This window comes from Pygocentrus nattereri, chromosome 13 (genome assembly GCF_015220715.1).
Source record: "Pygocentrus nattereri isolate fPygNat1 chromosome 13, fPygNat1.pri, whole genome shotgun sequence".
Taxonomy (NCBI): domain Eukaryota; kingdom Metazoa; phylum Chordata; class Actinopteri; order Characiformes; family Serrasalmidae; genus Pygocentrus; species Pygocentrus nattereri.
Window position 1 is genome coordinate 27191808 of NC_051223.1, and position 23118 is coordinate 27214925.

A 23118-nucleotide genomic window follows, 5' to 3' on the forward strand; every position below is an offset into this window, starting at 1 on the left:
CATACGCAAACACACTCTCTCACTCACACTGCTGCCTTTCCTGAAATATGCACGCACACACACACACACACACATCAGTACAAACACAAAAACACACTCACTCAAGCAGTGAAGAGTGGCACGTAGGATTTTTATTGTTTCAAATGTCCAGAGCAGAAACATTGCAATGTGATTCCTTTGCCAGCAATGCAACAATTCCACAGGAGCTGAAAATATAAAACTTTACAATTTAAAAAAGTCCAGATCTTTCAATAAATACTACCTAACTTTATACAGCAGCCAGCTTAAAAGAGAATTCCACCAATTTCTGCATAAATCAATCGTCATTTAGAGTGATTTGATGGGCAATGATTACAGAGAAAGCTACTAATGTATATTCTTAAACATTGGTGATAGGAACCAGGGGTCACTATATCTACAATGCAAATATAGCCATTTTATTTACTATTCAAAATGATAAGTGAACCCACATGTACCTTTAGCTTTATATGTAACGCTGATAGTGGTAAAATAGTGGTAGATCCGAAAAGTATTTCTCTTTCTCCGTACCCTGCATGTACCTCTCCAAACAATTCTGACTCTGTCTGAAGTCTCTCTGGAACAGAGCATTTCACATCAAACAACTCTGAATGAATTTTGTTTACAACATTTACTTATGCAGAAATTTTTACAAATTGGTGGAATTACCCTTTAAATTTTAGTGTCCAAGATAAAAGTATGGAGTGCAAATCTTCATTAATTAAAGCTTAATAAATATATGTAACCTACTCAATAAAACCCCTGCATAGATGAGTCTCAGACATACAATTATAAATTAATACAAAGTGACTTTAGAGCTACGATAAACATTCACAAACTACCAACTACCAAACTACAGGGAAAAAAAAGGATTTTGATAAACTGACCTGAAAAGAACATTTGTAGTTTCATTAATCTGGGTAATAAACAGATAATCAATATTTCTTAACTGTGTGAATCCTTCTCTCGAGGTGTAGCTCAGGTCTAGGGAGTGGTCAGCTAGGGGGGAGATCCTCAGCCTTATATGAACATTACAGCAAGATCACAACAGATCGTCTCTAACCCACCCACACACACACACAGACACACTCACACACACATACAATCAGTAGTCAATCTGGAGTCTTTCCTTTGGCTGATTTCTGCCACTGTTCCTTTTGCCATCTCCAAAGGGAAGATTCTTCTTAAACCTTTAAAAACAAAACAAATTTAAAGTTAAAATATGATCCAGACTGTCTGACATCATAAAATCTTGAAAACAGACATAAAAATGGCACATAAAAAAGATTTTTTAATTACAGCTAAAAACCCCGTGACCCAGAAGGAAAAGCGGCTTATAAGAAGAATTACAGCTAAAAATAACAGGAGAAGTGATTGCACACATGGTCTCAGATTTCGAGAGAGATCAGGACTGTGTGTCTGTTGGGGCTGCACATTTGTCTCACACTGACATGAGACAAGTGTAGATCATACAGTAACTGGGTCAAGCATTTGAGGCCACTGAAAACATAGTTTAAAGGAGACTATGAATAGGATACAGGAAAGAGAGGAAAGAGACAAGAGACAGGGATTCTCAGCACTTGCTTGGTGCTGCTGGCTTTCTGTTTGCTCTCCTTTTGCTCGCTGATGAGCACTAAGTGATTTAAGTGCTAAATAAACAAGCTGTACACCCGGGCCTCTGTGTCTCTATGGTTCACGTCCCTTGCCTTGAGTATACGCTCTACGATTGTAGCCACTATAATGCTATTGCAGAAAAAAAATAAGTTAAAGTCAACGTGAATCAGGAATGATTAAGTATTTTCCTTTTCTGATTTAGCTGTTTTGCGTGATGATAGTTAATATTATTTTTCCTGCCCACTAGTGCATTGTAATGCAAACTTCAGACACTGTTTTCAAGGTGGGCAAAATTACATTTTTAAATGGACATTTATGGAAAACCATCAATTTTGTCTTGTAGCCGTTTCCTGGAGGCCTCCTAGTGGATATTCCTCTGGCAGAATGGATTTGAACTTTGTATTTATAATGAATATAATCAAATAAATGAGTTTCCCCCTGTATATATGTTATCAGACTAAAAAGTACACTGTTGTCTCTGTGTGTGAAATGTTGTAATTCTGTGCTGAGCTGCTAGCAAGCAATGATGGGTGAAAGGAGGAGTCAGAACCCTCTGTTCTGATAAATAATTCCCACCTCCCCACAGAACCAGATACCATGTATAACCACCCCAATAAAAATTTTGCTTCCAGTTTTGTAAAACATACACATATCAATAGAAATATATTCCATCAACATTACTGAAGGAAAAAAATGCATCTATAGTTCAAATGAGGAACCACTATCAAAACAAGAGGAAAGTGTACTTTATGGCTTCTGTAAAAAGGGGTTAAATGATAACATCATTTTTTGCATCAAAGGCAAACTTATCAGAGAATCTTTACCGTACAATCTGACCCTGAAAAAGTGCACATAGTACAGCAAACCTTCCTTTGCAGCGCACGCAAGCATAAATGATCTCATAGTCTGCCTCAGAATCTGGCCAGTATTTTACTGCCATTATGTACAGTGCAACTGTGCGTTATTACACATTGTGCAATGGGGTTTACTCAAACCACTGTAGCATCAACTTGCTGGTTAACATATAGCTTATACCCTATAACGTATACCAAGTTTCAGCTAGAGTGTATTGTTCTCAGACCCCTGATCAGTAAAAGACAAACTTAACCCTTAAGCCCCCACCTGTTCTCACAACGATGGCATCAGTTTATCCATGGACAGAACACTGCATTTCCGATAGTCTGGAGCAGCTGGGAGTGTCCATCCTCTGAGCTCTGTGGTACAGGTCACTGTCCCCAAAATACCGCGCACGGTACAGCAAACCTTCTTCTGCAAACATACACACCACAGGGTGATATTCAATGCAAATAAACCATTATTCACAACACATGGCAACTTCTCAGTAGAAAATGAAGTAAAATCATATCTAGTATGGCAAACAGAAAAAACAGCATCGTTTATGCAGAGATCATAACCATAGACAATGCACAATCCCATCATATTACATATGGATAATTCAATTACTTTGACACTAGACTGAACTAAGAGGTGATAAAATGTTTACTCAGCTACAGAGCAAATATACACTGCTCTCATCAATACAGATAGAACGAGGCTGATAAGTGGCTCTTCACTCAGTGTAGATTTAGGGAAATGAAGACACCAGGCGTCTGCCATTGTGCTTGTGTTGTAAGCCTGACTTTTTGATGAATAACTTGCTGAAGCAATTATGTGACGCAAATTGCGAACCTAAGGAAGTGAATTAAGAGACACAGAGAGTAACCAGCTTGAACTAGCTTTAATGAATCACCAAAATAATGACATGCCTACTGGAAATTACCAAGAACCCAGACGACACAACCGAAGAAAAATGTTTTGTGGTTTCTTTGCCTAGAAGAGGACAGCAGACAGCTGAATACTGACTATGTTGAGTCAAGGAACTACCTGCAATTCATTTCCATATCAATTTAGATCTTTCTGACGCAGTTATTCTGCTGAACCTGAGAAAATGAAATGCATCTTAAGCAACCCGTAACACTACATTAGTAATCTAGAAGCTGTCAATGTGATCATTTCACTCCCAGTTTAAGATGTTAAACTGGTTATGGCCGGTGTTTCAGACTCAGACACTACTTGAATTCCACTTGCAATCAGGAGACAGCAGAGCACAATCTAACACATTTTGTATATTTTTGCTAAATAATTTAAAAATAATTTTACAGATTAATAATAAACTTGAATAATAAGCTTTTTGCTTAAGCAACCTAAACATCTCTGCTGCAAATGAAAACAAATTTTGTTTCCAGCACCTACCGTTTACGAACAATTTAGCTGCTTGGCAGCTTTAAATGTTACAGCTAATCCCAGAGGCAGGTTAAACAGTAACAGACTGAGTAATTCACAAAGTTCTGTTGCTCAAAGCAGACAAGCCTTCCAACCTAAATATATAAAAATATCTGTATCAAGATTAATGTGGCAAATTTATTTTTGAGTAGAACAGCAAATTTCAGCACAGCATAACTGAAATATATTTTATTTTACTTTACATCCATCAGTATGTTTTTAATCTGTGTGTAAAAACTACTAAACAATGGGTGGTTTTGAATTTATGTGGGAGGATGTGGACTCCTCTCATTGTTTTCTGTAGCAGGCCAGTTGTAACACTACTTTACAATTCCTGGTGCTGTATGGAGGCTGTACTATAGCCTGGCTCTCTCAGAATTGTTCACATGCTTCAGAATAGAGCTATGTTACAGCTACAAAAGAGATCAAAACTATGTAGTTGTGAATTTTGTGACTTAAAACTTGTGATGCAAAAAGTTATTGTATTACATTATATATAACAGATTAAACACTGGAATCTGTTTAACTACATAAAAAGCCATGTACAGTTTAGATAGCATTAGTGTTAGATACACTGTGAATACTGCCTAACATCCTTTTAGCTTTTCTGTACAAATTTATCCAAAGAGATGAATCTATAAGCCATCTCTGTGAAACACAATATTAAAACCTCTACTATTGCTACCAGAAGATTACATTTAATTTAGGCTTAGAAACAACTTTCCACTAGTCAGCACTAGAAGTAGCAAATGCATCTGATGTAAATATACATAGATACAACATTTTCTAGTTAGGAGAATATAGAGCTGAATGGACTTCAGCATCTTTCAAGTCATGCTGTACTTTTCAATGCATCAGCAGTAGGTGTTGTAAGAGCTGGTGTTGAGCCCTAATGATTAGAATCAGCCCCCTATCATAAGATCTGGACATTACACAAGCAAGAGGTCAAAGTTCTGAATGGAAACCGCAAAAGGCAACACGTGGCCCTTCATCGGCTAATACGTTTGATCAACAAATTGTAAATGCTCATTAAGCATAAGTGTGCAGATTTACTGAGCAGTGAGCTGGCATGCAGTGATGTGTTGTAGAAGTGGATCATACTCTGCTGTTTCTCTCTCCAGCAGTTGTTTCTCAGAGCAGAGACGTAGTCGTCCTCTACGTTACGCTCCACCTTCCTCAGACTCATGCCACTGTATTCTTGACTGAAGCGCTCGCTCACGTAGTACGGCACACGCAGGGTCTCCGTCAAACGCTTCTGTGTGTGACCCGCAGACCTACACACCAAAGCAATGCACAAGAGTCTGTGTAAGAGGACGTGCATCAACAAGTGACCAATGTGTGAGTAAAGCTCTGACAGAAGTCCCAATTTCTAGGTAATTTCTAGGCAACAGGAAATTTGTTGTACCAAACTGAATGCTATCCTACCGAAGTCTATTCAACTAAATTTGGCATGATTATCATTATTTATTCATTTGTTTAAACTACATTTTTATTGCTCTCCTTGTTCAGTGCTTTTATTGTCTTTTGCTCTCTTAGGCTGTTTTTATATCTTTCTACATTGGGCCCAAAAAAGTATATACATATATATATATATATATATATATATATATATATATATAGTATCAATCAATTATTTTAAACAAACCACTCTAAGACTGTAATTTTCTTTTAGTATTCTTTTGAAGGATGGCTAGTGAGTTTAAGACTGTTACCGTTTGAGCATTTTCCTTGCAGATATCTATACATTTACATCCAAAATGCCTTTGCACACTTCTGAGTTCATGTTTCCCCTCAATAAACACAAGCTCACTTACACTACTGTAAGGAATACAGTCTGAAATTTTGACAATTCCACCTCTGTGATCCAGGCTTTTTCCCCAACACAAAGCATCTACCATGAGTTTACACGGTTTAACACAACATGTGTTAAAAGGGGTTTTCTCTGCAACATATCATTTAGTTTTACAAAATAACCTAAATAATTTTATTAAAGGTAGGCCATATTTAAAGTGTCCAAATAGTGTTTTAAGAGTGCCGTATGTAAAGCAAGTAATAGTACTATATAAATAAAGCTTATGAAGTTTGTGAAGGTTGATTGGCAGACATGCGATGTGCTAAGATTTACTGCTCTCAGTTAAAATATTTCCAGTGAATCAGATTCAAAAAGTAAGGTCAGAACAGAAGCCCAAATACCAACATTCCACTTTTTGCTGTTACACTAAGAACATCCACAATAAGAACTGACCAGCCAAATAAATCAGAGTGAACAGGGAGAGAACGTTCTGAACAATAAACACAGGCATGGCACACAAACCAAATGCTTGTGCTTGTCTGGTGATCAGGGTGCTCTGGCCTTAAAACAGCATCAGATCTACATGGAATGTGGGCCAGGAACTGTTCAGAGTATATCAGAGAGACAGACAGTGAATAACTGCCAGAGTAGCAGACAAAAATAAAGAGACAGATATATAAATAAAGTCTCTGCACATTTTATCATCCAACACGTGATAAAGAGTCAGGGTCAAAGGGAGGAGTGCACAGATCATGGACCTTAAGTCATACTGTGACCCAACCGGCCATTTTAAGCAAGATTTCTCTCTTTCACCATCACTATCACTATCACACTCCACAGAGCGAAGACTGGTGGAGATGACCTGACTGAGGGATTAAAGTGTGAGGTCCCACTGAAGTCCACTCTTAAAACGATAAATCAGTGGCTAAGGAGAAAGTTCAGAGGTCAGAACCTTTCCATGGCTTGTCAGTACAGACGCACATGACATGAAACACAGCAAAGATAATGTCCTAAGACGGGGGTTAAAGGTTTCTTTATGTGGATAATATAATTTTACATCTGAAACCAATACTTTATTCCTTGATGTGATTATATGATTATCTACATTAAAAGAATATTCCACAATTGTTCACTCCAATCTGCTGGGCACTGTAGTGTAGTCACTTACTAAAGGTGCCAATTTTAACACATTCTCCGGTGCTTAGAACAGAACAGAAAACCTGGTGACTTGAAACATTTTCAATAGAACCCAATGGGCAGTTTCTGGATTCCACCAGTGAATCAGTAAATTTGAAACACATTTTTGTACACCGCTTTCATGAATTCTTCAGCCAAAAGTATTAGTAAAGTTCAATAGACTTAATAAGAACAGATTTGGTAAGACATTCCATCATGTCTATTTAATCTTTAAAGGGAATTTCTTTTTTTTTTTTTTTTACAATTCAACTGCTGACATATTAACAAAGTCATATGACTCTTTTTCTTTTATAGTGGTGGTGATAGGAACCAGGGGTCACAATGTATACAATGCAGTTATAGCCATTTCAACTGCTATTCAAAATGACCCAGTGAACTCATGTCTTGTGAGTTTACACATGTAAATGTTGCTAATGGTAAAAGAGTAGTGACTTAGAACACATTGCATGTAGCTCTCCAACTTGAAAGGATTTTAAAAAACATATTTTAGGCCAAAAGGCATCAGGCAACTTATTTGTAACCATTACATTTAATAATAACTTTCTACAGGCATTAACTGCTTCATACACTGTTCTGAACTCTTGACTTCATAAGCATTTCATATCAAACCTTTATACTGACTTTATAGAGATCTTAATTACACATTTTGAAAAAATTCAAGATTCAAATTCCCTATTTTTTCTGAGTTTCAGTTCAAAAGGTTTTCAGTTGTTTTCTAAGCACAGGGAAACGTGTCAAAATTACTGTAATCAGAGTATAATACAGATTTGCATATACAGATTATGCTGCAATATTTGTTCAACTGTACTTGAAGCTTACAGTCTGCTTCTAAAATCACCAAGATCTCCCACTACAATTGTAATGAGTAGCAGATGCAGTAGAAAAGGTATAATGTGTCCTTACAAAAGAACACATCTATCTTCATTTTCATCAGAAAGAGTGAAAGAATATATTTGCTCAAAGTCACATATCAGCGTTGGGCTGTCAATAAGCTTTGCTTAGTGCTTCACATCCTACAGATTAGGTGGCTAGGTGCTGTACACGAGCAGCAGGCCTGGTCGGCCCTGCTCTGCTCTTGCTGGAACAGGATGGTCACTTGCTAAATGAGATTAGCTATTGATTAGCAGATTGGGAATGGCATCAGCACACAAACCCTGAACTGACGATAGCACCATACATCCACACAACCTTCACGTCCACACAGGCCTTACCACAGCTCCATAGAGTGAACAAGCAGGATCAATGAGTCTCAAGCTAATAGCCCAATCCTGCTTTACCATCCCCTGTGGAGTAGTTAGGGATTATTTCACCCCACTGCTCTCCTACTCTGGCTGAGAGCTCGTGTTATTCTGTTTTGCTCTTTCTTTTTTACTTCTCAGATTTTCAAGAAATAAGGTTGGCTAAAACAGAGCCAAACCAGCAGGACAATGTGTGACTAAATTAATGAGTTGTGAAATATGTATACTCCTGATTATACAGAAATAAGGTGTTATGGAGAAAGGTCTTTAAATTGAGTTTTGAGGGACTGCTCTGCTGGTTTCTCAATATGTTTCATGATACCACTCTTTAAGAATATTCACATATAAGAGTGAGTGAGTGAGTGAGTGAGTGACAGTAAGTGTGTGATTGTATGCTAATGGTGTTCGCTGTGTCAAACAGTAATATAAATATGCTGAGCACTAAAATAAACAGAATATAAAAATATAAATAGGGTCTACAAAGACATTTGCAGGTGGACTTCGGCAGTAATGGTAATAATAAATATTGCAGTAGTTTAAAACAATGACAGGAGTTAAAAAGATGCCTGAATAGAGTCGTAGCCAGAGATGAAAACGAGTCCAACTGCGTTCCCATCTAAAAAATTAATCACCCTCTCATTGCTCGAATTCACTTCTTCAGCACCGAGCCATCATGACCTAAACTTGTGTCAGTGATGTTTCTGTTTTCCAGAACTGAACCTCTTTGATGGAACTGTTATCATGTTAGCTAAGATAATGCTAATCACTTCCTCCCTCCTAGTTAGAAGTTCCAATTTAGAATTTTTTGTTAGATAAATGCTTTGACATTTATTAAATGATGGACTGAAAACCTTAAACTGCATTTGGTGTAAATGAACTGAACTTATTTTGATTGTCTTTGCGTTGCTTATGGTGGTGTTATGCATTTAGCATAGTTTTTATATCATATACTCTAATGACATTTTGAGATGGTATGAGGGTGGAAAAGGTGGATACCTCACAACATTGGCTGCTAGCATACACACATTTGATATGAAGAGATTTTAGAAGTATAATTAAACCTGTAGACTACATAGAGTTGGTTGTATGTGTGTGTGTGTACTTACGGTGTGAAAGTAAGGCTGTACGGAGGGTTGGTCACCATCATCTGGCTGAGAGCTGACACAATAACAAGTATAAGGATGGGCATGAGCTGGACGAAGAGAGCCAAGCCACCCTGTAAAAGACCACATACACACACATACCTTTACTTGTGGAATCTCATTCTTAGTGCAACTAAATCTCTCTCACTCTAAACTTGAACCTAACCCCACAAGTGCACATCCTCTAGAGGGAACAGATGTAAATATGACATTTCTCTGCAAATTGTAATGCACATTTAAAAACAAAAAAACAACAATATAAAAAGTGCCATAACTTTTGCACAGGCCACATTTTTTTGTTTTCTTTTCACAATATCTGAAATGCATTAAAATGTGCAAAAGGCTGTTTACTGTGGATGATTTTTTAAACTTATTTTCATTTAGAAAGTCAGCAAAATGTAATTTGACCAAAGTTTCACATATGACTTCATATGTAATTGAGAGAGAACATGACTCCATTAAATCTTCATACAGAACTTGGTTTAGTGGATCAGGCCTCCACAGTTCACTGCTGCCCTCTACAGTTAGACACCTGACAAAATCTTGCTGCATGTTATGAAACAATACCGACAAATCCTGTTGATAATATTATTAAGAATGTCTCAAACAAATCCCACAATGCCCTAAATATCCCAAACAAAAACATCAAGAATGTCCCTGAATTCTAAGAGCCAGTGAAAAGCAGAGTTGCGGACCGTGTGCAAAAAAAAAAAACCTTTTTTTTGAAAAGAACAGCTTGTGATGTTTACAAATGATGTTGTGATTCCTAAGCCTTTATACAAAATTCCTATAAGCTTGGAACACAAGCCATGTTTTGAAATAACCTGTGATGTCTGAGGACTTTGCCATTGCAGTTTAGTAATCAACAAGGAAAAGCATCTGAGACGGGCAAAAGTTACCACATTTTAAACAAAGACAAGCTAACAATTATACCCACTGACCTTATTTTACATAATAATCAGATGTTTTAAACCATTTCATCTTCTTTTATCCTACAGTAACAATCAAGTATAAGTTATTTTAATGAATATTAATTCATTAAGTAAACACCATCATTGCAGTACCTGTATCTTCAGGTACTGAGAGATACAAAAGTTCTCCTCACACAAATATGTACTGAACTGTGCAAAAGCCTTAAGTAGCCAAGACAAACATTTACAACTAATTATCTCAGCAGTAAGTGTGCTTCTGCAAGTATAAACAAAATACAGTGTTATAACGAATACAATAAACATAAATACAATAAAACGTAATGTATTTTTGTTTTTTAAAAGGGTTATTATTACTATGGTTAAAAGAATATGGTTAGAAGATGTCTCATGTCTCAATCCCCTCCTGTCATTGCATAGATCTGTTAACTTTTAACAAATCAATTTAGTAAATGACTGATTATTGGATATTGGATGGTAACTGCAATACTGCTTTCTGCCCAGATAAATAGCTTTACATATCATTTTCTCTAATGCCCAAGACTTTTGCACTGTTCTATATATAAGTATCATTTAGATGCCCTGTCCCAGTGCAACATGCTGATAAAGTCCCAAACTGCGTTGTTTATCGATGCTTGACTTACTCCTCTTGGCTCTCTTCTCTCACGCTGCTGGCTGAAGCGCGTTCGCCCGTTGCTGTACATGTGAACGTTACCTAAGAGAGAACAGGGTTCATTCAGACAGACACAACAAGTAAATGGTCATACTCAACTGCATCATGCCCACTATTACTAAAATTAATCTAAGACTGGTAGTTACTGGTAGAATCCTAAATATGAAAAGCTAGAGAGATATAACAGTTATTGCAGAAGGAAATAGCAGCATTCATTTAAGCTAAGCTAGCAAAGTTACATTTGCACACATTCATCTTTACCTGACGTCCACTTATAAGATCTGTTTTGTGTCAAAAGTTGTTATAAGTTGTAAAATGTAAAAGTGAATTATCAAACTCTCTTTATTCCTTAGAATTAAAAACAGGCTGTTTTTGTTACTGTGTCTTCAAGACTAATATACGTAAATGACCTCTGTCCCGATTGGCCTTGCTCTGGTCTTATTTAAAAAGAAGTATATCACTTTTGACCTTGTGTAACTGGGTAGGGCTGAATTGTTGTAGGCTGAATTGTTGTAGGCTGTATAGCTGGAAAACTGTGAATTCAAAATTTGAATTCATAACTTAAAATGGGCTGCTTTTGCAGATTTGTTTCCATATATGGACTGTATGGACTGGGATGTGAAAGGTATATTTTGAAAATATAACACCATTTTACATACTATACCAAAGAGGAAATTGTTTTTTTTTAATGATATGATTCCTTTAATGTATTCTATTTTTATTTTTATTTTTATATTATTAATAATAACAGCAGAATTAAAAATTGCCCTCTCACTCTGTTGTTCTGGAAGACCCAATGATTATTATTACTATAGTTCTTTTCCTTTCCTTTCACTTTTTTCCTTTCACTTTCGTCTAGTAGACTATGCTCACTTTCTGATGAGGCTGATAATTATCTGTGGTGTCCAGTTTGAGATCAGATTTAAAGGGCCACTATCAGCAACTATACACACAGAAAAACTCACTAGAGGGAAATCCTCCTCCAAAGAACATGTTGAAGAGATCCTCTGGGGTGATATCAGGCTGGAAGTCTGCATTAGCATGGCTGTGTCTGCTGGCACTGCCTCTCACCTGCCCATACTGGTCATACTGACGCCTCTTCTCTGGGTTAGATAATACTGCATACGCGTTCCCTATGGCTGCACACAACAGTAACATTCATTATATGGCCAAAAACATGTGGACGCCCCTCCTAATTTTTAAGTTCAGGTGATCCAGCCACACTCACTGTTAACAGGTGTATAAAATCAAGCACATAGTCTTGCAGTCTCCACAGAAATACACTGACAGTAGAATGGGTAATACTGAAGTGCTCAATGACTTTAAATGTTACTGTCATAGGATGCCCCTTTGCCACAAGTCAGTTTGTGAAATTTCTACCCTACTTGATCTGCCCCGGTCAACTGTGTGCTAAAAAGAAGTGACTAGGAGGAACAACAGCTCAGCTATAAAGCAGCAGACCATGCAACCTAACAAACCTTGGCTAAAAATTGCCTATTTTCTGTAGCATCATTTATTACAGGCATCCAAACTGCCTCTGGAAGCAACATCAGTACAATAACTATGTTTCAGGAGTTTCATAAAATGGGTTTCTATGGCTAAGCAGCTGCACAAAGACCTAAAATCATTATGTGCAATGCTGGCTGGAGTAGTGTTTCTATTTTTCCTGCTTTAACTGGTCCTGGAAGCCCACTGCCCTGTACATTTTAATGTTTTTCTTGTTTCAATACAGCCACTTCAGCTGCTTAAGGGGTTGTGAGCTGCGAGGGGTTGTGAGATGAGCTGATCAGCTTAAACAGTTGTGTTAGAAGCAGGAAAATAATTTTTTAAAAAAGTGCAGAGTAGTGGGCCTCCAGGACCAGGGTTGAGAAATACTGGTGTAAAACATGCCATCACTGGACACTGGGGCAGTGCAAAGGTTGTCTACAGAGTGGTGATTCACACTTCACTGTCTGCCGGTGTGATGTAGGAATCTGAGTTTGGTGGATGCCAGGAAAAAAACTACCTACCAGAATGCACAGTGCCAACAGTATAGTTTGGTGGAAGAGGGAGAATGGTCTGGGGCTGTTTTTCAGGGTTTGGGCTAGGCCCATTAGTTCCAGTTAAAGGTATAGTTAATGCTACAGCACAGACATTTTAAGACAGTTATATGCTTATAACTAATGTTTGGCAAAGCACCTTTTCTACTCCAACATGACTGTGCCTGTGCACAAAGTGAGTACCACAAATACATGGTTTGACAAGTTTAGTGTAGAGGAGCTCCAGTGGACCGCACGTAGCCCTGACCTCAACCCCACTGAACACCTCTGGAATGAACTGGAACATCAACTGTGAGCCAGGCCTTCTCGTCTAACAAAAATACTCTTTTGACTGAATGGACACAAATTCCCATTGACACACTGCAAAATCTTATGGAAAGCCTTCCCAGAAGAGTGGAGGCTGATACAGATGCAAAGGCGGGCTACACCATATTAATATCCCCTGGTTTCAGAATGGGATGTCAAACAAGCGCATGTGTGTGATGGTCAGGTGTTCGCATACTTTTGGCCATAAAAAGCATTTATAGTCAGAGGTTAGATGTTAGGACATGTCAAATTTGCCAACTTCCAACTAATAAAATATTCTAGCATAGTGTCTTGCTGAGAAACAGGTTTGAAGAAATATGCAAAAACATTATTCAAATACGACATATGTTAAGCATACATTTATGTAGAGAACAGAAGGTTTGCACTGCTCTGCAATAAGGAAGATTATTAAAGCACAGTAAGCATGTTATGTATACCTTTAAAAGCTTCTGTAGCCGCCGGTGCATGATTCTTATCAGGATGAAACTTGAGTGCTAGTTTCCTGTATGCTTTTTTAAGGTCATCATCTGATGCATCTTTCTGGACTCCAAGTATCTCATAGTAGTTTTTACATTGTTTTATTCTGCCAAAAACAGAACAAAATAGGTGAAAACAAGTATACAACTGTATTTGATTTTAGCTAATATAATCTACAAGCTCTACAAATAGAAAAAGTGTGAAAAGCCTCTACATGAACTGTGTTGGCTTAGACCACACATGCACTCCCCCTTTCAAAGTTCTTAAACATATCACAAAACCACTGTCATTTCACTGCATGTGAAAAGTCAATCGGTCATATTACTGGTGACACTTAAGTTCAGCACAAACAAACAGCACCCACGCCTTAATGATTATCACAGCTTTAGTTCTTGTAATACTCATAAGGCTTGCAATGTAAATGAGTCATCCAACAAGGCTACTACAACCCCAATTCCAATGAAGTTGGGACGTTGTGTAAAACATAAATAAAAACAGAATACAATGATTTGCAAATCCTCTTCAACCTATGTTCAATTGAATACACTACAAAGACAAGATATTTCAATAAACTTTATTGTTTTTTGCAAATACTCACTCATTTTGAATTTGATGCCTGCAACATGTTCTAAAGAAGGGACAGGAGCATGTTTATCACTGTGTTACATCACCTTTCCTTTTAACAACACTCAATAAGCGTTTGGGAACTGAGGACACTAATTGTTGAAGCTTTGTAGGTGGAATTCTTTCCCATTCTTGCTTGATGTACAACTTCAGTTACCTCAACAGTCCGGGGTCTCCGTTGTCGTATTTGCGCTTCATAATGCGCCACACATTTTCAACGGGAGACAGGTCTGGACTGCAGGCAGGCCAATCTAGTACCCGCACTCTTTTACTACAAAGCCACGTCGTTGTAACACGTGCAGAATGTGGCTTGGCATTTCGTTCCTGAAAAAGACGTTGCTTGGATGGCAGCATATGTTGCTCCAAAACCTGTATGTACCTTTCAGCATTAATGGTGCCGTCACAGATGTGCAAGTTACTCATGCAATGGGCACAAACACACCCCCATACCATCAGAGATACTGGCTTTTGAACTTTGCACTGATACCAATCTGGACAGTCCTTTTCCTCTCTGGCCCGGAGGACACGATGTCGATGATTTCCAAAAACTATTTGAAATGTGGACTCGTCAGACCACAGGACACTTTTCCACTTTGCGTCAGTCCATCTCAGATGAGCTCGGGCCCAGAGAAGCTGGCGGTGTTTCTGTTGTTTCTGTTGATATGTGGCTTTTGCTTTGCATGGCAGAGTTTTAACTTGCACTTGTAGATGGAACGATGAACTGTGTTCACTGACAGTGGTTTTCTGAAGTGTTCCTGAGCCCATGTGGTAATATCTGTTACAGAATGATGTCGGTTTTTAATGCAGTGCTGCCTGAGGGATTGAAGGTCACAGGCATTCAATGTTGGTTTTCTGCCTTGCTGCGTACTTGCAGAGATTTCTCCAAATTCTCTGAATCTTTTGATGATATTATGGACTGTAGATGATGAAATCCCTAAATTCCTTGCAATTGCACATTGAGAAACGTTGTTCTTAAACTGTTGGACTATTTGCTTACGCAATTGTTCACAAAGTGTTGAACCTCGCCCCATCCATGCTTGTGAATGACTGAGCCTTTCAGGGATGCTCACCCTACAACAATCATGACACTCACCTGTTTCCAAATAACCTGTTCACCTGTGGAATTTTCCAAACATGTGTTTTTTGAGCATTCCCCAACTTTCCCAGTCTTTTGTTGCCCCTGTCCCAACTTCATTGGATCGTGTTGCAGGCATCAAATTCAAAATGAGTGAATATTTGCAAAAAACAAATTTATCTGTTTTAACATTAAATATCTTGTCTTTGTAATGTATTCAATTAAATACAGGTTGAAAAGGATTTGCAAATCATCGTATTCTGTTTTTATTTATGTTTTACACAACGTCCCAACTTCACTGGAATTGGGGTTTTACTGTGTGCTGACCAATTCTGACCAATCTCTGACATTTAAGGTGATTGTGACAATGTAAATCTGTACATAGTGTTTGATCAAAATGCATAAATAAGAATTTTGCACCGGTCATTTTTTCCAATAGGTTAAATTAATCAAATAAAGAGTAATTCTGCATTAAACTGTGCATAAGTGTGTTCTGTAGAGGATGTGTAAACTTATTTTCACTTAGAAAATCAACAAAACTAAGGCTTGGGCACTCCAGACATTTTAACAAATAAAATATTTTAAATCGAATTGAAACTAAAATAATGCTGAGTATCATTACTCTCCTTTATAAAACAGTAATAAAACAATCCACTGGCAGCACCTTTTGACGGCATCCACCTGGTCCTTAGTGTATGTTTTCGCTGAGTCAGAGCTTCTATCCTCTTCAGCTCTGTGGTTTTCGGACCTGATTTCCGAAGCCTCCGTTTCCTCTGAAGATCTATTCTGAGTGGAAGCGTGTCTGTTCTGTTGCAGTGACTCCAACAATGCTGTAGACACCGTAAATTGAACAAGATTAATACTAGCTGTCAATTTAATCTCCAAAAGTGAGCCTGGAACTAAATTAACCTCGTGAAACAAGCTAAAGCAGTCCAACAGCTACAATGCTGTCTTCCACGAAGATTAGTCTGTGTAACTTAAACTGCTTAATGTAACTCTGTGAGCTTTAGAATTAGATTCTCTCTAAACATGAAATTTCTGGATATACAGCACCTCTGCAGAGCTTCACTGCCACCACAACCACTCCTGTAGTCCACTTTCACTGCACAGTAAAGCTGTCAACTGCAACCAGAAATTCAAATAGAATTGTCTCTATGTTTCCTGTCAAATATTGAAATATATTTGAACTTTAATATGGATACTTTTCTCAAATATGTACATATGACATTTTATATGACGTATGTAATTTTTGTTACATTTTACAAATATTTGACTATACATTTTTATCCTGACTTCTCAGATTTGTACGAAGCCCTGTTGGTGACACCCTATATAAGTAAAAAAAATGCATGGCCACAAGTTATAGAGATGTGGGAATGCAATGATTATGTCGTGGCCACAACTTAGTAAAGCATGGGAACAAGATCCTAATGCGTGGTCACGACTTAGTAAGCCGTGATCTCGTTCCCACGCCTTACTGAGTCATGGCCATGATTTAATCTTCTCATTCCCATGCCTTACTAAGTCATGGCCACGCATTATTTTTTATTTATACATCCGAGGCTCATATTCATGAAGAGCAGGAGTGCTGATCTAGGACCTGTTCCTGTAGTTAAGTTCAATGTAAGTAAGAGAGAAATCCGATATTACATAAGCACTCCTACTTCAAGAATCCTTATGAATACAGGTCCTGGTCTAAATCACTTGATTCAGTTCAGGATTTAGCTCACTGTGCAGTGCAGGTGGACTACATGACACCTTAACCCAGCAAATGAGGTGGGTCCAGGGGCATCTGAATACTATTTATAATGCTATAATATCTGATTTGCTATCATGATATTTTCTCAATATATCTTTCTATTATTTTATGTGCAGTTAGGAAGAGAACGCTAAGAGAATGTTAGTTACAAAACAAACACAGCTTGTTTCGCATAATATTCAAGAAAAAAATGCATTAAAAATCTTAGTGTATTGCTACAGTTTATACTCCACCACTGTGCAGAGAATTCTTCCAATCACATTTGTAGATTTAATGCATTTTATTCAAATACATCTGAATCTTGCCAAAAAAAATCGAACTGAAATGTGGCGAAATTTGAGATGATGCACCAAATTTACACCCCTCCGGGTAAGGGGTGCCATGCACTATGGATAAGTAACTAGGAGGAGGTGTTCAGTGGGAGAAGCAGTGCAAAAAAATGACTGAGGGTGCACATCTGCTCCTTATTCACACCGTCTATATATACACCCTGCTTGGAGAGCAGAGAGGAAGCCTTTACCTGCATGCTGAGTGAAGAGAATAAAGAGCTGCTGAAAAGCTCTTGGATTATTCCTTCACGTTTCAGTCATCCCTCATCTCTCAAAATAACTATCCAGACTGTCCTGTGTCTCAGCTCTCCAAGCCTCTCCAGGTCCTTTCCGCCATGTGTCCGGTCCTAGTCCTCGGTCAGGACATGGCCCTGCATATCTTCCTGATTTACCTACTCCGGAAAACCACTTCACATAAATAAACTGTATGTCAAAATGAGAAATGCATTGAGCTGTGCAGTACACTGGACCCTGGGACACACGAAACACTGCTCTAATCCTTAAGGGCCTGATGACTACGACACTAACTCACACACTACTCTAACATTATAACCCACTCAGCACTGAATCATTCAGCCACACACTGCGAGACACGAATGTGCCTGCATTTAAACCCAGGCCTGCCTTTACACTGACACAGTCAGTTATCCTACAGAGAGAGAATCACTAAACAGTACACTCCATAATACAGCGGCGCAGCCTTTATTAGAAGTACGTCAGAACACTCTTCTAAAAACCTCCTAAACAGTCAAATAACTACAATGCCCGCGTCGTAACCGCGAACAAGGGCTGGGCAGCAAGAATATCCATGTTATACGGACTGTCAGAAGGAACGCAGGCCGTCCAGCGCTCCACTGCAGCAGCTTATCCTGAAGCTATCCGGCTAACCGACACGGCAGTAACGCTAGTGGGTTTATCTCCGTTTACCTTCTGCCTTGTCGGTTGGAAAGAGTCTCTGTGCTTTTTGCAGAAACCGGCGCGCTTTGTCGGCTTGGTTTTTTCTTATTGCGTTGACTGCAATCTCGATACAGCGCTCGGCTTCGTCCTTATTTCCTTCCATTGCGGAGCGTAACCGTTACCGTTAAAACGGGAGCTACACGAAAAAACACACGCTACCGAAGAACGCACCCCCTCGGCGCCTACTGATGACGAAGAGCCAAGGCAGCGAATTTGATAGAAACCCACAATATTTATTTTCTTATCCCATCAGAAAAATGAAGGAAGTACCACCTGAGATTCCCAGCGATGTTGTAATAAAGCCAATTTAATACACTTAACTGAATAACAGTTAGATAATAGTGGAGTAAGAGCAATGATCAAGTATGAAATCTGCTCCCCTTGTGTTTCTCTTGAACTTTTCCCCTTTATTATAAGTTAATAAATTAATAATGTATATAAAATATAATATTATTTTTAGTCCGCACCCTGTCATTTTGATTGATCTTTTGTATCTCTGTAATGCTCAGCTTACAGACATACAAATGACCAGTCAATACCAAATCAAAATTTGAGCCTAGTAAATATCCGTTTGTGCTTGTTTGAGTTTCTGTTTTTTTATATTTTGAAATAGTGTGGCGCGTGACATAATCAGTTACTGCATCGCATATCAACAACCTGATTTAATTAACTATTAAAAACAAATAAAAAAAATCTAATAAAAAAGGAAATCACTTTGCATGACGTCATTTTAAAACAGTTTCTCGCATCCCTGACATCGTGTATCAATACTTTCGTGTGAGGATTGATTAAGAAATGTCAGAATTAGATCTATGTGATAGATCTGTGTGTGTCATCCTGACCCATCAGATGATTAATGGTGTACACGTCATCATTTCACTTTATAAAACAGATTTTTGGTTTGTTTTACTTATTTTTCTTGAGACAGTGTTTACAGTCACCATATGCTAGCAGCAGAAAAGGTTCAGCATTTTATTGACATCTGGTGGACATCGGTTCATCGAATACAAGTTACTGTAATTACTATTGGCCAGAAAATAAAAAAAGGGAAACGTCTGAACATGCAGTAAGATTACAATCCACATACAAGTTAATCCACATTTTCCTGATATATACTTTCCCTTTCACAAAGAATCAGTAAATCAGATAAACATCATCTGGTCTGGTCCATGCATGCTTTCAGTAGTACAGGCCATTCAATAGCAATACTGCAACACATCCACTGGGTGGCTGACGCCTGGTTCAGGCGCCAGGTTTAGGCACCTTAATAGGACACATTTATATTTTTTTGGTGAAACTGAGCCATGTAAGCTGAGCTGAAGTCTGACTAGAACCTGTTTAGTTAACTAGAACTGCACAAGTTGGATCTGGCTTTAAAATAATCAAGTAATGGCAACATAAATGTAAGCACATTGAGTGGAGTACAAAACATTACTCTGACTGTATATACTAACATGCAACAAATATTTCATGGCAAGCACGTGATTAGTTGTTAAAATTACTCAGTGCTATCATGATTTCAAAAGGTTTAGCACCTAAATCTCAGACTGCTGGAAAAACTGCATTCCAAACAGATTTTAAGATCATGTAGTATTACAACACTAGTAAAAACACCCTGAGTATAAAACAAAAAAACAGTGATAAGTTTGCGTTATGCACCATCAGAGCTCAATATCCTTATTGTTAGTTTTATTATTATTACTAGTAGTAATAGTCATTGTAGTATGCCATTTAAGACATGCTCACTACTTATGGCAAGACATATTGTCTTGGTAATGCCTCTTGAGGTATATGGAAAGGCCACTTTAAGATGGAAGGCAGCGTATTATTCAGGCACTGAGAGAAAGAGGACATGTTTTCAGGTAGTGAGTTGTTCTTAAGCCTGGAAGATTTGGTTGGATAATTAGAGTCTGAGTGCAGTGTCCTCTACATGTTCACAGGACCAGTTGTCAGTGAGGTGTCAGTTCACTTTCATCCCTTGAATCACTGCTTTCGTCATCCCCCTCCATACCCAGCTGCTCAAAGTCCTCCTCGTCTTCATCGCCAAAATCATCTTCATCTTCCTGAGCTGGCTGCTGCTGTGATGCTCCAAGCTTCAAGAAGCGCTTTAGAAGGGCAGCAAGCGCCTCTACGTCGCTGAGAGAACCAACATGATTGTGTATTAATCTTCACAACAAAATATGCATGTTCTCATGTTCCTAGCCATGCTTGGCTTGTTTGATCTTATAAAATGATAAAGGCATTACAGTTTAAACCTCTGTCCTTTCCCTTCTTAAAAAAATGTAAAAATGAAAGAAAATAATAAAAACAAAACTACAGAATGCAACTACAGGCATAGAGTGCAAACTAAAGAGATCTGCAGAAAACAGATGCATTTTTTGTGCATTTGTGTCGGAAGAGAATCTTAGAAGTAAAAATTCTGTATAATTCCTATTGTTGAAATGTGAACACGTTTTGTAGCCTGTCATAGTGGTTTTATGTGAAATGGTTAATTGTAGAGAAACTTACTAAGTCTTATTTCGTTACAGTTGAGGTGACAGGAACTCATGATTACAAACCACTCTGAATGACTTTGCTTATTCTTAACCCTTTCTTTATGCAGAAGCTGTTTCATTACACAGAGATTTTCCCAAAGGTCTGCGTAATTCAGTTGATGAGATGTAAACAAAGTCATTCAAAGTGATTAGATGTGAACTGACTCATTGTGGAGAAACTTACAGATTTCTTTACAGTGGAGGAGACAGGAATCAGGAGTTGAAAATGATAAAATAGTGATCAATCTGATAAATCTGTTTTCTTTGGGTACTATTTTGCATGTACCCCTCTGACATGAATGGATGTAATAAATACATATTAGGAGGATATCTTACCGAAAGCTATTGCAAAACAGTGTAGCAGCATATCCATAACCGTTTCATGTAAACGCACTAATGTTTTTAGAGACATAAAAGCTCCAGATGTCTGGTTCCTATCATCACCACTGTATTCTGACACAGTAAGTTCCTCTAGAACACTTTACAACGAACCACACTAAACGACTTTGTGTATATATTCACCATTTTCTTATGCTGACATTTTAGAAAATCAGTGGAATTCCCTTCTCAGTTTTTTGTGAAGCAGTTGATGCAGGCAGTGTGGATAGTTTTAACATGAACAGAAGTGTGTGTGTGTTTAAGTGCTAACCCGCGGTGCCCGAGAGTGGCATTCTGCGTGAGAGGATGAGAGAATCCAGTGGCCATTCGCAGCACAAGCACATAACCCTTCCCCAGATAGCGCACCTTCTCCTCCTGAACGCATATGTCCCGCAAGTGCCGCAAATCCAGCAGCACTGATGGAAATACAACCAAAGCCATGTCTCCCAGGGCTCTGACAATATTCGTATCATTCTTTCATTTGAAGAAAAAAGGCAAAGATTATGATTATGCATAACATAATGTTTACCTTTTTCATGCCCTTTACTCCACAGGGTGAGTATCCTTGCATATAGACTGAAGGTTTTCAGCTCTATCCTTCCCTTGGATTTGTCAAACACAGCCTCCTGTAGATTAAGAAAAAAAGGCATATCTTAAAGAATATGTTGGAACAAGAGACTTGGTGTGAAAGGGGAAAAAAAGAGAGATGTACATACTTCCCACTCCTCTATGTTTTGTAAGGCGACAAATAAGCAGCCCGTAACATAGAACAGCTTCCATATCACACTGTCTACAACGTACAGACAAAAACATGATTATAGAAAAATTCAATAATGTAATGTCAGTGCTTTAAGGAGCACGATATTCACCTGAACTGTAATATGCAGCTGCCAGGCCTATAGAGGCAATGCCTGGAGAAAGGAAAGAGGAAGTGTCATTTAAAACGAGAAGAGAAGCTCCCTGTACGTAAGCCATATAAACTTATTTGATTTTCTGTCATACCAACGAGCAGAGACCAGGACCGAATCCCAGGTGATCTCTTCAGATGGAGAACATCAGCAGTGTGCCTCTCAATCACCATATACACCATCTGGGGGAGGGGGAGGGGGAGGGGAAGAGGAGGGGAGGGGGCAATGACAATCATTATTGTTGTAAAAATCCATTGTTTAGTCTCTAAATTAACGTAGAAAATTAGGGCGGAACGATAGTTTAAGTTAATCTCTTTTAACGCGAAGCAGTGATAGTGACGCCTAGATAAAAGGTTGGCTTCCTATTCTTCCTTCTTGTTCCCGTACCACATTAAATACCGCAGCTACATTTTGGCGCCTGAGGAAATTAAACTCCTGAGGCGCCAAAATGTAGCTGCTGCACCATTTAAGGTGGAACGGGAAAATTCGAACAAGCTGGCAAACAGGAAGCCAACTTCAGCCCCGTTTAAGACATGACGAAAATATGAACAGTTATTATTAATATGATCCTGAAGCCCCCACCCACACATGGTCTGACCATCTCGGGTGCAGCTCATCAGTCAGCCGCGCCTTGCTGCAAGTGAATGCTCACCTTATCAGATCGGTGAAGTTTCTCCGCGTCTAAATGTCGGGATCCAGCTTTTATTTTTACCAGAGTGTCATTTGCTAGAGAGTGTTTTGATCAAGTCCATACGCTTCACTCACACCTTCTGGTTTTTCCAACTTCCTCCAAAGCCCTCTCCATTCTGATTGGCTAACGGCGTCACTATGCCCCGCCCCTAACGG

At 38.4% G+C, this 23118-nt stretch overlaps 2 protein-coding genes across 2 annotated transcripts; both read right to left on the reverse strand.

Moving 5' to 3' along the window:
* Window positions 1-109: 109 nt before the first annotated feature.
* On the reverse strand, window positions 110-18624 carry dnajb12b (DnaJ heat shock protein family (Hsp40) member B12b). Its single transcript, XM_017703507.2, has 9 exons — window positions 18423-18624; window positions 16072-16237; window positions 13669-13814; window positions 11852-12025; window positions 10858-10928; window positions 9249-9358; window positions 5017-5189; window positions 2755-2901; window positions 110-1208 (listed from the first exon to the last, which is right to left on the reverse strand). Exons 1-8 carry the CDS (start codon window positions 18553-18555, stop codon window positions 2780-2782), a joined length of 1095 nt encoding a protein of 364 aa, XP_017558996.2. The 5' UTR covers window positions 18556-18624; the 3' UTR covers window positions 110-1208; window positions 2755-2779.
* A 786-nt stretch (window positions 18625-19410) lies between these two features.
* On the reverse strand, window positions 19411-23086 carry LOC108430779 (cytochrome b-245 chaperone 1 homolog). Its single transcript, XM_017703488.2, has 7 exons — window positions 22925-23086; window positions 22367-22454; window positions 22234-22275; window positions 22081-22154; window positions 21894-21990; window positions 21636-21780; window positions 19411-20588 (listed from the first exon to the last, which is right to left on the reverse strand). The coding sequence occupies exons 2-7, from the start codon at window positions 22452-22454 to the stop codon at window positions 20402-20404; spliced, it is 633 nt and encodes a 210-aa protein (XP_017558977.1). The 5' UTR covers window positions 22925-23086; the 3' UTR covers window positions 19411-20401.
* Between the last annotated feature and the right edge of the window lie 32 nt (window positions 23087-23118).

Excerpts from the sequence above, each read along its gene's own strand:
- dnajb12b (XM_017703507.2), bottom strand. The coding sequence starts at position 18,555 with ATGGAAGGAAATAAGGACGAAGCCGAGCGCTGTATCGAGATTGCAGTC. Across the intron at positions 16,238-18,422 it reads TCCAACCGACAAGGCAGAAG|CATTGTTGGAGTCACTGCAA; the intron begins GTAAACGGAGAT and ends CGGTGTCTACAG. Across the intron at positions 5,190-9,248 it reads TACAGCCTTACTTTCACACC|GTCTGCGGGTCACACACAGA; the intron begins GTAAGTACACAC and ends TTTGGTGTGTAG.
- LOC108430779 (XM_017703488.2), bottom strand. The coding sequence starts at position 22,454 with ATGGTGTATATGGTGATTGAGAGGCACACTGCTGATGTTCTCCATCTG. Across the intron at positions 22,276-22,366 it reads GTCCTGGTCTCTGCTCGTTG|GCATTGCCTCTATAGGCCTG; the intron begins GTATGACAGAAA and ends TCCTTTCTCCAG. Across the intron at positions 22,155-22,233 it reads AGCTGCATATTACAGTTCAG|ACAGTGTGATATGGAAGCTG; the intron begins GTGAATATCGTG and ends TGTACGTTGTAG.